Source organism: Haliaeetus leucocephalus, unplaced genomic scaffold (genome assembly GCF_000737465.1).
Source record: "Haliaeetus leucocephalus isolate CR32 unplaced genomic scaffold, Haliaeetus_leucocephalus-4.0 Scaffold1, whole genome shotgun sequence".
Taxonomy (NCBI): domain Eukaryota; kingdom Metazoa; phylum Chordata; class Aves; order Accipitriformes; family Accipitridae; genus Haliaeetus; species Haliaeetus leucocephalus.
Window position 1 is genome coordinate 14,501,642 of NW_010972437.1, and position 15,047 is coordinate 14,516,688.

At 36.8% G+C, this 15,047-nt stretch overlaps 1 protein-coding gene across 1 annotated transcript in view; it reads right to left on the reverse strand.

The window, feature by feature from the left end:
• SCN2A (sodium channel, voltage-gated, type II, alpha subunit) overlaps positions 1-15,047 on the reverse strand; it is a 79,173-nt gene that overhangs the window by 30,750 nt on the left and 33,376 nt on the right. The window contains exons 8-16 of the mRNA XM_010567438.1: positions 13,587-13,650; positions 12,875-13,016; positions 11,846-12,052; positions 10,006-10,296; positions 6,437-6,817; positions 5,296-5,428; positions 3,395-3,633; positions 2,297-2,470; positions 219-575 (exon numbers count right to left, since the gene is read on the reverse strand). Of these exons, the coding sequence (XP_010565740.1) occupies positions 219-575; positions 2,297-2,470; positions 3,395-3,633; positions 5,296-5,428; positions 6,437-6,817; positions 10,006-10,296; positions 11,846-12,052; positions 12,875-13,016; positions 13,587-13,650 (1,988 nt within the window). The remainder of the gene's footprint in view (positions 1-218; positions 576-2,296; positions 2,471-3,394; positions 3,634-5,295; positions 5,429-6,436; positions 6,818-10,005; positions 10,297-11,845; positions 12,053-12,874; positions 13,017-13,586; positions 13,651-15,047) is intronic.

The following is a 15,047-nucleotide window of genomic DNA, read 5'->3' on the forward strand; positions in this document are numbered from 1 at the left end:
ATCTTACCAAAGAGGTTATAAACTTACTGAAGATTTAAAAGAAAACATAGACAAACATTTTTCATAAATGATCAAGGTATATTTGAACCTGATTTAAAGAAAGGGCAAATGAATTACATGACCTCCTAGAGTCCTCCAGTCTTCATCTCTGATTTCTAAATCATGAAAAATAGGAAATATCTTCTAATAGTTTTAAAAAATCTCCACTGATTACATACCACTAGGTTTCCAATCACCATGACCATCATGAAGACCGTAAGGCACATAGTTTGGCCTGCAACCTCCATGCAGTCCCACATCGTTTCTATCCATTCTCCACACAGCACTCGGAATACAATCAAGAAAGAGTGGAAAAAGTCATGCATGTGCCAACGTGGAAGTTCACAGTCACTAGAGATCTTGCAGACACATTCCTTGTAGCTTTTGCCAAACAGCTGCATCCCAACCACAGCGAAAATGAACACAATGATGGCCAGCACCAGGGTCAGATTTCCCAAAGCTCCCACTGAGTTGCCAATAATCTTAATCAGCATGTTTAGAGTTGGCCAAGATTTTGCCAATTTGAAAACTCGAAGCTGCAAAACAGAAGAATAGTATACAGTTATTCATGTTACTAATTGCAATGAAATTACTGCTATACATTTCATATTTCAGTTACCCTGTGTCTAAATCATGTCTCATGTAACCTTTAGAAACTTTAGTTACAAAATTTATGTTTCCAGGTCTTTGTACAATATTAGACATCAGCAGTCTTAAGTCCTGATGCAAGTCATAACAAATCAAAAATACTGTATCTATGCTCATTTGAATTACACTGCAATTATCACAAAGTCTTCAATTCAGACTTTGACTCTTTTGGTGACTTCAGATATCTATAAACAAGTGCTACTTGTTGGACAAGTTGAACAAAACAGTCTTTCTCCTTTAGTTAACTCTAAGAGAATATTACTAAAAACAAACCAGCACATATGAAATGTGATCAGTTTAACAGGATTGTGAGTGTATAGACACTTCCAGATCTTTCATCTTATCTGGCAGAGAGATGGAAGAAATGGTTTTCCTAGAAAGAGAAACAAGCTAGAGTTTTTAATGACAGGCATACAAATTAGTCGCAAGTATCTTTAACAATATCTTTTCTGTCATTTAAAATAAGCATAATATGTCTTAGAAAGTTTGTCATACAACATTGAGAAAAACAAAGGAAAGTGTTATATTAAAGTACAACTTGAAACAGGCAAAAATGAAATTATTTGGACAGATACAGCAAGTGTTCAGACAACTGAAAGAGGAGAATACTAAAAGGAATCTAAATCTAAATATTATTTCATAGGATGAGACAGAAATAAAATATATAGATGCGAAGTTAAAAACAGAATTATATAACAGAGGGAGAAGTCAATCCAGACAGATACTAGACTTTAGGCAAAATGCAATGTAATGCTACACAGAGAACCAGCAAATGAATGAATTTAAAACCCCTCTTTTTTTAAAGGGTGTTTATTTAATTGTTATTTAAAATGAGATATTTTTGCTTTATTTAAGGCAAAAGTTGAGCTTCGTGACTACGAACTCTAGCTTCATGACTCTTACTGTGTAGGTCTTTTCAGAAGAGGATTTGAACATCAACTTGCATGCTAGCCTGGTCTTCAGCAAGACCAAGGTTTTTCAAGTTCCTATTCAAGACAGAGATATCTAATAACAGACAGAGATACTGTAGTGACTTCTGAACAGAAAAGCTGTTAGTGGATGGACCTTTGCAGAGGATGGTAAGGAGAAGGCTGGTAGTGATGAAAAATCCCTATCCAAAGAAAAATCTTAACACTACTCTCTCCTAAAACTAACCATGTAAGCCAACTGGTAATGGAAGTCTATCAGCTAAAACTGTCAATAAACTTTTACTAACTAATCTGTTATTTACTAAGCAATTTACTAATCTTCAGTCACAGGCAGTAAGGGCCTGTGGCTCTTGCTTTCTTTATTCCCTCATCTAGGGAGAAAAGGACTCTAAGTGATACTGGTATTGATGAAGTTAACCCTTAAAGCACACTCACTGCAAGAACAGTATTGATGTTGACAATGTCTTGAAGAAGAAATAGATGTTACTAAGATAATATGTAAAACAAACAACATAATAGATACATGCCATCTAGTGAGTATGCAATTTAGTATTTTGTAAGTTCTTATGAAAAGATCTTCTGTCTTAGATAAATATATAATGCACAAACAAATAATGCACAACATATATGCACAAATATAAAAATATAACATAGAAGCATATTTTATTTAGTATATTTACCAATCGGAATGATCGAAGGACAGATAATCCTTCTACATTTGCAAGGCCAAGCTCCATTAAACTAAGACTCACAATAAAACCATCAAAAATATTCCAGCCCTCCTGGAAATAATAATAAGGATCCATGGCAATTATCTTGAGAAACATTTCTGCTGTGAAAATTCCAGTAAACACCTGCAAGGAAAATACAGTTTCTTACTCCAGTTTAATGAGAAAATATTAAAAAAACTAGTGGTATCAACTTTTGGTAAGTTATATCTTCAGCAAGCAATCCATGATAAATCTGAATAGCTTCTCTATATTGCCATACATTGGGGTTAGGAATTAAATTCAGATTTGATGCTTACATATGCATCACAATGTTTGGTTTCCAAAGAAAAAGAGGTAAATGGGAAAAATATGTTTTTTTATCTAGCCTGCTAATATGCATGTATAAATACCAATACACAGAATCTCTTCTGATTTTAATGCTCAGTTTTGCCTCCTAGATCTCATCTTTGCCCTTGGGACATCTCTTTGCTTCTAGGGATAAAGATAAGTTTATGAGAGGGACAATTATCTTATTAAGAAAAAAGTTGTACTGAAAGTTGAGCAGATCTATTCTTCTTCAGGATAACCTGCGGAAGGCACTGTCATGCCATTTCACTGTTTCCTGTGGAGTTGCAGTAAATCTGCCATGCTTACTGGGACTTTCCCCTCTATAATACCCTGAACACACAGGACCTCAGAAGGTGCTAGTGAGGAGCAGAACAGGTATGGGAATGGAACTGAAAGTTCTTATGATTTGTAAGTATCCACCCAAGAAAGAATATTAGATAAATTCCTTTAACCAGCTTCAATGACAGAAGCTGAAGGTTTTAAAAATCAAAATGCATATTGACTCAATAAATCTTACTATCTTTTGCTCCATAAAGCAAGAGTGGCGAAATCCACAAATGTCAACAAAGAGGGATTCACTAAAGCTTAAATTTAAATTCAACCATCCCAAGCCTATAAGTATCTAGCCAACATTTTCTTTTAAACAGATGTACATAGGTCACAAGAGAATTATTTAAGAAAAATGCATTTCACATACACGGCACATCATGAAAGACTTACAAGGTTTCCTACTGAAAGGACACCACTAAACTGTTCTGTCATTGGATAGTGCTCCATGGCCATGAACAAGGTGTTTAGGACAATGCAGATAGTAATGGCCAGATCAACAAATGGGTCCATCACAATCAAATTTACAATATGTTTGACTTTCAGCCAGGGAGTACAGCAGTCCCAAATCAAGCAAGTGTTAGCAAATTTATACCAGCATGGTGGGCATTTCTGTCTGGATTCTTCCAGTTCTGGAGAGAAAAATGAAAATAACATTTTAAACATGTTTCTCTATTCCAGTATCACCTGGGTATTTCCTTGAGGCCTAAATGCTGTTTTCCAAGGTACTGTTGATAAACTGTGTTGATATGTAGACCTTTTGAAACCAAGGCTACTGTCAGTAAAAAGAAATTACAATTAAAAATAGTCTGTCCCACTATGTTTCAAATTTGATGTAAAAAGAATGCTAAATGTTCAATAGATAAAATAACCATTCACAATCAAATGCTACATAGGATGCAAAATAGGCATTTGTCTTAGAAATCTGGCATACAGGCTGGGGAATGAGTGGACTGAGAGCAGCCCTGCGGAAAATGACTTGGGGCTATTGGTGGATGAAAAACTGAGTATGACCAAGCAATGTGTGCTTGCAGCCCAGAAACCCAATCTCATCCTCAGCTGCATCAAAAGAATTGTGGCCAGCAGGTTGAGGGAGGTGATTCTCCACCTCTACTCCACGCTCATACAATTCCACCTGGAGTACTGTGTTCAGCTCTGTGGCCCCAGCATAAGAAAGACATGGACTTGTTGGAATGAGTCCAGAGGAGGGCCATGAAAATTATCAGGGTCTGGAGCACCTCTCCTATGAAGACAGGCTGAAAGAGTTGGGATTGTTTAGCCTAGAGAAGAAAAGACTCCAGGGAGACCTTATAGCAGCCTTCCAGTACTTAAAGGGGGCCTACAGGAAAGCTGGAGAAGGACTTTTTACAAGGGCATGTAGTGATAGGACAAGGGGTAATGGCTTTAAACTGAAAGAGGGTAGATTTAGATTGGATGTAAGGAAGAAGTTCTTTACTGTGAGAGTGGTGAGGAACTGGAACAGGTTGCCCAGAGAGGTGGTGGATGTCCCATCCCTGGAACTGTTCAAGGCCAGGTTGGATGGGGCTTTGAGCAACCTGGTCTAGTGGAAGGTGTCCCTGCTTATGGCAGCGGGGTTGGAACTAGATGATCTTTAAGGTCCCTTCCAACCCAAACCATTCTGTGATTCTATACATAGAATGAATAAAATATTTAAAAGTTTCCTCATGAAAGATAAACATTTAGAACAAATCTGAAGTCAGACAACTATTTAGACAGTATTATGGTCCACATGTGCAAAACTGCTCATTATTACCTTCCTATTTGCTATTTTGGGCATAGTCATTTAAGCCTCAAAGTAATGTTTTGCCCTTTCTTACAAGTAGTTGCTTAATTCCATGATTCAGATTCATTGTATTTAGCCTGACAGAAAGAACAACGTGATCCTTCCTTTGTGAAACAGCATGTCTGTTGAATTGTTAGAAGCAGACTGTTCTACTGCAAGAAGCATAGCCATTACAGTAATGTAAAAAGAGCTTTTACCCCAAAACATAACTTCTCTAGAGAAATACTGCATTGATCAATTGCTTTCTGCTTGCATTTAACTTGGAAGTTTGCTGCTTCCACCTCAAACCTATGAGTATATTGAAAGCTTGACTGCTTTTCCAAATATATCATTCCATCTTTTAAAAAAAATACTACCTCTATTTACAAATCTCATCTTGCCTGTACCCTTTAGGCTGAAATAGCTGCCTTAAAACTCCACTACTACTTAATGTATCATACATTTAATAGCACTTTATGGCATTGCCATACAAAAATTCTGTGTTACGTACCTTCCATTGTGTTTGTAAGCATGCTGGCTATACTCATTGCTCTTTGCCTTGCACTAGGATCTGTTAGGTAGTCCATAGGAACATGGTAAGAACTAGACCGTCTCTTTCTTAAGTCCGTTTCTGTAGTAGTGCCCTGAAAATAAAACACTGATGAAATAGCCTATTGATTGTTCATTTAATAAGAATAACACTGTAAATTATTACAGAAGTATAATGGTTTAAAACACTCTGCTGTCCTGTACCATGCTCCATTTATGTCATGGTTTTGCAATAGACTAATATATGCCTAACTTTGTATACAGCAAATAGTCAAATACATCAGTAGGATTGCTCTTGTGCTTAAAGAATGTTTTTAAGTATTTTGCTGAAACAGGGCTGAGACATTAAAACAGATTTTAGACTATAAACAGTTTTTAGACTATAAAAAGTTCCACAATGCTTGTCAATGAGCTCTGCTGTAAATATCTTTCTAATTAGGTAGTGAGTGAAGTCTTTTTCTAAACATGAAAATGCACAGCCCACACACCTAGCAGTAAAAGCACAAAGAGTATTTTCTTAAGAGAACTCTTAATTTAGAATAAATTATCAATTTCCTAGCACACATTTTCAAACAAAATAAAAGAAAAATACTTAATAATGTTGACATCTCCAAAAAAAAACCCTAGAAAAATTAACTATGTTACAGGAACACTATCACAACCCATGTAAGTTGCACAATCAGTGTTACATCACAAGTTTCATATATGGTCAGCAGGAAGTTAAATACTCATTTAATATATTTCATTAAGTAATTTTTTTTTCCTTTTGATATCCTGTCTGATACATGAATACAGAACCTTCCAGTTAAGTCTTCAGTTAGCATAATGAATCAATGGGTGTAAGACTACACATACTACATTTATTCAATGGTTTACTATGCTATTCTATTAATTCCCAGTAAATTAGTATATATTTTCACAAGTTTAGTTAATGAGAGCTAGACAATTTCAGTTTCTACTGTAGCTTATAACTGGAATATATGAAAGGAGCTTTCACAGCATGACCAGAAAGGGAATCATTCCCAAGTGACTAAATTTTGTAGAAACAGGGCTGATCATACAGGGAGAGGACATCATGCCTGAGCTATTGCAGACTTCCTTACATTGCTAGCAGTGGCTGCTTTATCAATCATCACCTCTGGCAGAAGCTGTCCAGTAGGTGACGTCAGAGCTGGCGGCCCACCGACTAAAGAAACTACTCCATTGCAATCCACAGTGCTGTGCATCTTCCCATTTGCTGGAAGTGGAGGTACTGTCCTGGATGACCTACTGGCCTGACTAATGTTACTGTTGCGCCGTTCACCGTGTCTATGAGGAACAAAGAGAGAATCTCTTCTGCTCTCATTGTCTTCAAAAGTGCTGTGCTCATCATCAGCAAAGTCATTTTCTGATCCTACATCCTTTGCTCGACCTCTGAAGCTGAAAAGGCTTGTTCTGCTATTGCGCCTTGGGGAAAACAGGGAGCCGCGAATGCTCAGCAAAGACTGTAGGCAAATAAAAACAATGATTATCAGATGAAAATCCTTTTAAATATAAAGTTTTCATACAGAGGAAAAAAACACAGTGTTAATATGTCTTAAAGGGTAAGGTCATCTACAAAGAAATGAACTGGTACAGCCCCCCTAATACACTCCCTTTTGGGTAGTAAACAAAGAGCACATAAGTGACAGACAAAGACTAGTTATTTTACTACTTTGGATATATGAAATCAAATGGTTTAATTACAGTAAAAGAAATTGCTTGACAGAATTGTTACCTCTGCCATTCTGCCTGTTTTATTACCAACAGTTCATAAACTGAGTAAGCCCATCCAGACACTATTTAGCCCAGGTTGGCATTAGTCTGACATGCTGAGTAGATAAAATTTTAGGCAAATTTCCCATGACTCAGTCTGCACACACAGGTAGCTCCTAAATACTGCCTAGTTTAAAAAACATACATATTTTTTCAGATACTAGTCAAGTAGGCCGCAATAAGGTTTTTATTTCTTGAAAGTCTTAGCTATCCTGAGTATGCAAAGATATGCCTGTATTTTTGTATGAACAGTCTCACTAATCTTCATCAGTTTACTCATGTGGGTAAACGTTCTGCTATGGGAGGATCTTTTCAGGATCAGAGTAAAAAAAATGCTCTAATCTTGCAAATAATTATACATGTTCTTAACTTTAATTCATATCAGTGATTCTCTTGACTTGATTGATTAGCATTAGCACCTGATTTTACCCAAGACCTCTATGAACAGCAGAGACGATATATAACAAAGAGGTATCTTTGTTTCTCTTCTGCAACTTATCTTTATGGACCTGAGCCCCATTGTTCTAGGTACTGCAAAATGCAGAACAAAAAGGCACTCTGCAAAGAACTTATCATCTAAGTGTAACACAACAGATGGATACAAAAAGATAGGGAATACAAGGAGGTAAAATTGATGGGTATGATAAACAGTGGTCTTAGCTCACCTGAAGTCACTTCCCTGTCAAGCTTTCTGTAGGCAGCATGGTAAAAGAGAGTTTTAAACAGGGATTTGAGGAAAGCAATGAAGTGTTCTGTGGAAACTCATGGGAGCTTCTTCCAAGCATGAGGGGCAGCGTACCGGAAAGAGCTCAAAGAAACTAGTTTGAAAATTTAACAGGAGGTTATGGATGCTGGCATGGGTCAGTCAAAGCTGTGACTTGACTTGTTTACTGTAATTACACAAGGTGGGTTGGGAGGAACTTTAGGCACAGTATGTTTTATGATATTTAAAAAATATCTTTAGGTAGATATATTTACTAGCAGATTAGGTAAAAGCAATGAGATAGGTTAGTGCTCTTTGCAACAACATTCTTGATGAATACAGCAGTAATTGGGACATAGAAAGAGGTCTAGGTTAAAAATGATTCACAGTTGTGGGTCCAGAGTAGAGTTTAAAAAAAGAAAAAGAGAGAGAGAAGGGAGGTTGCAAAAGGCCTTGTGGAAATCCCTTAGAAAACTGCCAAAGAGGTAAAAGGATCTTCTAAAGCACAACTAAACCAAGAGAATTGAGAGAAGATGAAATCATGAATGTTAGGAAGAATAAGTTTTCAGGAAGAACATTATGGTCAGTTACATTGAAGGCAAGTGAAATGTCAAGGAAAATGTCAAAGATGAGATAAAAACTTGAGTTTCATCTAGGAAAAGGTTATTAAAAACTGGTGAGTAGAAGTTCTGTTTAGTGGCTAGAACCCAGAGTGAAAAGGAACTAGGGCTAGAAAACCAGAGGGGAGGGGATTGCTAAACTGTCATAGTAAACAGCTGTAAATGAACTTGGAGATGGAAAGGTAAGAGGAGCAAGTTGTATGAGGCATGCTTCATTGCTTACAAGATGGATGAAAGGAGCTGCAGTTGAATAAGGGTGCAGTTTGAATGAAGACACAAGCAAGAATATGCAGCTAAGGGATCAGATGGGTCTTCAACATGAAGTTGAAGTCAATGGATATAGGTGTGAAAATTTGTATAAGGAACAGAACGAACCATGAACTAACTAAATTCAGCAATGAAGTCTTACAGAGATTAGTTAGACAGTTAACAACATAAACCGGTGGCAGACTGGGGTGGCGGGGGTGGGGGGCTGGATGGAGTACTATTAAAAAGGGAAGTACGTTAGGAGGTATGTGGAGGGAGGAGTTAACTTGGCAGAAATAGGAAGCTAGAAACACTATATTCGCACCACAGTCTGATCTAAGGAGGACAATCCTTAATAAGAAAATACTGGATGAAGAGGTCTGAGCTTCTTTGAGAATGGGAGATGGAGAAAGTGATACATGAAGAGAACATGAATGTTCATGATCTATTTAGGGATGAAACAGGCTTTCCAGAGACAGTAATAGAAGAGGATTAAAAAGGAAGGAATGAGTTTAGTAATAGTGACTAAAAAGAGGGAGAAAGCAAGTCATAAAGACCAGGGAGAATCAAGAAGGTGGGGATAAAAGGAAGAAGCATATTGAGGCACACAAAGGGGCAGAAAAAGGACAGAATGGATGTGACATCTGGACTGGAAGTGTTGAGGGGAGAGTTGGAGCTGGGCAAATGAAGAGGAACTCTGAAAACTGTAGAAGAGATAACAAAACTATCAAATGAAATAAATGTCTGGATGGGAGATGCAGATGGCACTCTGAGTCACTGGTGTTTCAATGTAAGAGAACACATGCAAGGACACATTGCCACACATATTTCCACCTTCTTTAAGATAACACAATCAATGGTCTCACATCAATTAATTTGTCAAATTTCACATGAGCATTTATGCATTTTCTACTGGTTTTTTTGCATCCCAGATTTAGTACCTTTCTCATTTAAAACACGAAATTCCTTTGTATGTGTGCACCAAATTTTGAAGCCACTGATCATGCTGAATATATCCATCTTGATAGGGAGATAGGTCCATTTTCATTAAGAAACTTGAAATACAACTCATTTTTAAGTAATACACATTATTTTGATTTTTCACACATAAATTCAGAATAAAACAAAAATCTCTCAAATTCTTACAGTTTCATCTTTGGCTGCAAGTATTAACCTGGTGATACTTTGATTTAAGATATTAAAGAATCTGTGGTATCTTTTGCAAAAATTGACCAAACTACTTTACAGGGTTTTGTTCATATGATGAGTAGACAACAGAAGTGTTTAAGAGGTAATAATACTATGGTACCTGGTGTGGGGAAGAGAATCTTTTTTCATATGTCAGTCTATTCCCCTCAATGGAAAATCGGAAACCTTTCCTTTTGATGCTGTCCTCTGATTCAGATTTGTGAAATTCTTCCCCATCCTTCTCCTCGCCTTCAGATTGTTCTTTTTGCTTTTTTTTCTTTCTTCTATTCCTCCTCTCTTTAGCACTTTTTGAGCTCAGTTTTGATGCCTCAGAAGAACTTTCGGAGAATCCTCCTATTCCACCTACTCCACTATAATCTCTTGAGTCAGCTGCTGCAGCTGCTGCTGCCGCCTATACATACAAGCACATATGCAATTTACAACATTTATACAAACACACACCACTCGCTATTTTAAATTTATTGCCATTCCTAAAAAAATAATGATTCTGAAATAAAAGCAATGATCCCACTTCACTGAACCCAGCATATCATAAGAAGTATAATTTGTGAAATACTACAGGAACCATAATTTGCCACTGCTCCGTAAACCAGGAGTTAGAGCAGCCCAAGGGAGAACTGTGCTGTCAGAGAACCAAGTTAACGAGCATCTGGTTTAGATCGGAGCAATATGTTGCAATGAATTTTTCACCTGAAATACTGTGTAAAAGTAAGGAATCAAGGCTCAAACAATAGGAAAAATCCCTGTTAAGAGGAAGCAACACTTCCTTACACCATTTTGCTGGATTTTGAATACTCTCTAGTCTATTAAAGATCTGGTGTAACATTGTTTATCCCAGTTTTGCAAATCATAGTCAGAGATTTGAGTTAAACTGCAGGCTATTAGAGACCTGTTGCTGTTTGAAGTTTCAAACATTTGTGGAGCATTTGATTAACATTTATTTACAAGTTGTGGTAAAAAACCCAGCAGATACCTACTAACCAAACAACAAAAAAAAAGACCCCTACTGCTGACTTTAGTCATGTGCTTACATGGACGACATAGTTCAACTTCTGCTCTATGTGGCCACATGCCAAGCAGACATTATCAATTATCCTATTAAAGATTTCAGAGTCTTCAAAAAATGAAAATTAATTTCAAAGCAGTATGTAATCATGATGTCTGTACCATAGAAGCATTTTGTCCAGTTTCTTCACTTTTTCCAGTTTTAAAGAAAACTGGAACACTGTGGCTTTCTGCTGTGAGAGCTGCAGAAGGAGTAGAAAAAGCCAAATGTTGCTGGAGCAAAATATTAAACTATTTTTCCCACAGCACCTACAATAGTTTTGCTTATGTTACTTAAATAAGCAGATTTCCTGGGGTTTTTTTTTCCTTATGTCTCCATCTCCATTTCACAGAATCACAGAAAGGTTGAGGTTGGAAAGGAGCCTCTGGGGGTCATCATGTCCAACTCCCCAGCACAGACAGGGTCACTGTCGTGGTTTAACTGCCGAGCCAGGGTGGCGCTGCTGGTGCACGTACCAGCTACTAGGAAGACAGTTAACTCTATCCCAGCTGAAACCAGGACAGTCACCTAAAGCAGGTTGCCCAGGACCATGTCCAGACAGCTTTTGATTATCTCCAAGGATGATGATTCCACAAGCACTCTGGGCAACTTGTTCAAGTGCTCAGTATAAAAGTTGATTTCCATCTCCAATTTGAAAATCCAGTATCTTAGCTTATTGGTTATAATTTTTGTCACAAATTATTAGTGCTGGTTCACTCAGCCAGCAGAAACGGTGCAATGGAAAACATTAAAGATGTTTGCAAAAAGAAGGAATTTCTAAGACTGAAGGTAATACATTGTTAGGAGTAGGGGAGTAAAAGTATTCTCATATGTGGACATAAAGCATCTGACCACAATCATGAATGGAAGAAGGAATTTTACTTTACAGGGATACCTGAGCTTCTTCCTGTTGCTTCTTCAGTTGTTCCAGCATTTGCTGAAATTCTGCTTCTTTCTGCTCTGCTTCTTCCATGGTTGCTTGATTCTGTTCTTCATAGGCCATGGCAACCACAGCCAGGATCAAGTTAATCAGGTAGAAAGAACCCAGGAAAATGACCAAAACAAAAAATATCATGTATGTTTTTCCGGCAGCACGCAGTGTCTGGAGAAAAAGAGATAATACACATTTTTAGCAGACTTTTAAATACTGTTGCGTAATATGGTAGCATCTGTGTTATAATCTAGAAATACATTATAAGATTGCTTTGATTTAGCACAAGATTATTTAGTTACTTTTTCCATATACAAATAGTATTATATCCTGGCTACATGTGAAAAAATCCAAGCTTTGTGTCTACTATGGTCAAGGTACATAAGATTCTGTAGCTTGAATACTTCAGAACTTCTATCAATGAGAACCTGTAGTAGCAGTTGCTGCCCCTACTATACGTCTATATCATAGCCTTTAAATCTAACAGTAGTGGGGCCACTAACCAGAATCTTACCTTCTTGTCTCATCAGTCCCAAACTACAATGCCACAAAGACAGTACAGTATACAAAACATCATGCTGTACAGCACCACTGTCCTTCAGGTTAAGGATATGTGTAGTTCAGGGACAAGATGTAACCTTTTCAAAGACAACATGTTTGTACTAGACTGCAAATCAATTTAACTAGCATCTATTTACAGCATGTTTGGGTAAGAAGCTTTAACAACTTAAGTTCATTTACTCATTTGTGAAAAGAAACAATAATGCTTAACCACCTTCATAAAAGAGCAGCTATTTCTTATTATGTATTTGAGTAGTACATGGGAACCTAAACCATGAACAAGGGCCCTATTGTTTTAGACAGATTACATATATGAAATAAAAGATGATTTCTGTCCCAAAGGCCTTAGGGACACGTGAATGAAAATAACTATGCAAGTACTATGTAGTAATGGTATTGGTGATGGTGCTGTTTATTTTAATAAGTCCTCACCAGCTGGTAAAGATTCTCCCAAAAGTCCTGAGTCATCAATCGAAACAGTGACAAGAATGCCCAACTGAATGTATCAAAACTTGTGTAGCCATAGTTGGGGTTTCTACCAGCTTTCACACATATATATCCTTCTGGACATTGACTACAAAAGAAGAGGAAATGCTATTTTTAGCAACTACTCTAAATTACGATATGCTATAGTAAATCACAAAATTGTTCAGGAGTACCAGTTGCTAATGAAATTATGAACAAGTAAAATTTTATTCTACATACCTAAGATAAAAATATATATCTTATTGGTTTTTCAATTTTTAACTCCATTTCCTAATGATATTTCAATGCTTTATTAATATAACTAAAAGTAATCTACCCTTCCCCACAATTTGTCATATCAACACATCTCCACCAGGACAAGAGAAGAGTGTCAACTAGCATGGCTGATGATAAACAGTTGTCAGCAAGCTGGCAGCAACATTTATGCACATAGCATTCATGTGGTTACCTTTACAAAATTAGCCTAAGATGCTGACGAAAGTGCCTGTGTAAACTCAAATCACATATATGGTTATATTTAGGTATAGCTTCAACTGCAAAACATTGGTAATTTGCAACTCTATGGTACGGCTGATACTAAAGTTGACCACCTGAGCTATTCTAAGTAGCTAATTATTTTTTCTTGATGCATAATGAAAAATGATGACCATTTTCTTACCCTGCATCTGAGCTATTGCCACACAGCAGAGCATCATTTTGTCCTTCCAAGAAGTAGAAATGATCTGTTTTAAAAAAAAATAAATTGAAAGGGTGATGAGAAAGACATAATTTATACCTAATGGAAATTGAGCAATAATATAGACTTTTACACTTTAAAGAAATGAGCAGAACTAACAAACAGTTTAACTGCAATATATAGTGATTAGGAATGAAAAAACATGGAAAATATGGTTTTGACAGGAAAATTACTTTCTATAGAGTCTTGAAGTTGGCCTTTCTTTAGAAAATAGAAAGGTAGTTGCACAGCTAATTCTCAATAACCTACCCAAATGGTATGTCAGCAAATGAGTGAACAAATACATGGAAAAAAAGACAAAGGATGAGGGCGATTCCCTGCCTTTGTTCATGCATTTTCATATATAACGTTTAGTGTTATTAATTTATAATTATTCATTACATACTGTTTTATACAAATACTATTTGAAAAAGTACTGAAATTTTTGCTGCATGAAAACACAGCACAACATGCACAAGAAATTGCTAACTGGATCTTGACTTGAGCAGCTGAGGGAGAAACCAAGCTTTTCTTGTCCATTACAAAAAATTACTACACAAAGTTCTGTAGCAGAGGAATGTACTTGAAGTATCTGTAGGTATTTTGTTAATAGGCTAACTATTAAAATGAGGTACAATATAATTTAAAGAGATGGAAGTCTTAAAAGCTCCTGGCACATTCTTTTCCTTTGAGGCAGAAAGGGAAAACCAATTTGCCATCAATTCCTAGTTTGGGATTCTTGTGGTAAAATGGGAATCTCTAGTGGAGATTTTTGGGTCAGGTGGCATATTAAGCTAAAGTTGCCAAAATTAGGTGTGTTCTGGCTGTTCCCAGGAAGCAGATGGTTCCTTGAGATTCACTGCCAGCTGGCATGGACTAGCTTAGCTGGCATGAACTAACTGAGGGCTAATGCTAAAGAGACAAGCGGGGAATTGCAACCAGTTCCTATTGACTGCTTCTACTCTGTCACCACCAGTATATGATAGAGGCAGCATAAAATCTGCTTATTTTAGAGAGTGGGATTATGTGCGTAATTTATGCATCTGCAATCTATTCTCAGATATCAGATAAGAAAACAGCGGATTTTCAGACATTCCGGTGCTCACATAGTCATGCCCTGTGAGAGATTTAAGCCCTACTTAAAAATTTTAAAAGTTTAAAGATGCAGATAGGCTCCAAGCTGAATTTTCAAACTTGGTAAGCAGAGTATCCAGTTAAACCATCCAGTCAGCTCAACTCTCAGCCCACTATTTTGGAAAACATTTAAATAATAAATTTTTCAATACAAAGATGATAATGATAAAGTAATAAAAATAGTCAATATGAGTTTATAAAAACCATGCCATATATAAAACTCTTCCTGTCTCCTGGCAACTTAATAACAGGATAGCAGTCATGGGTACA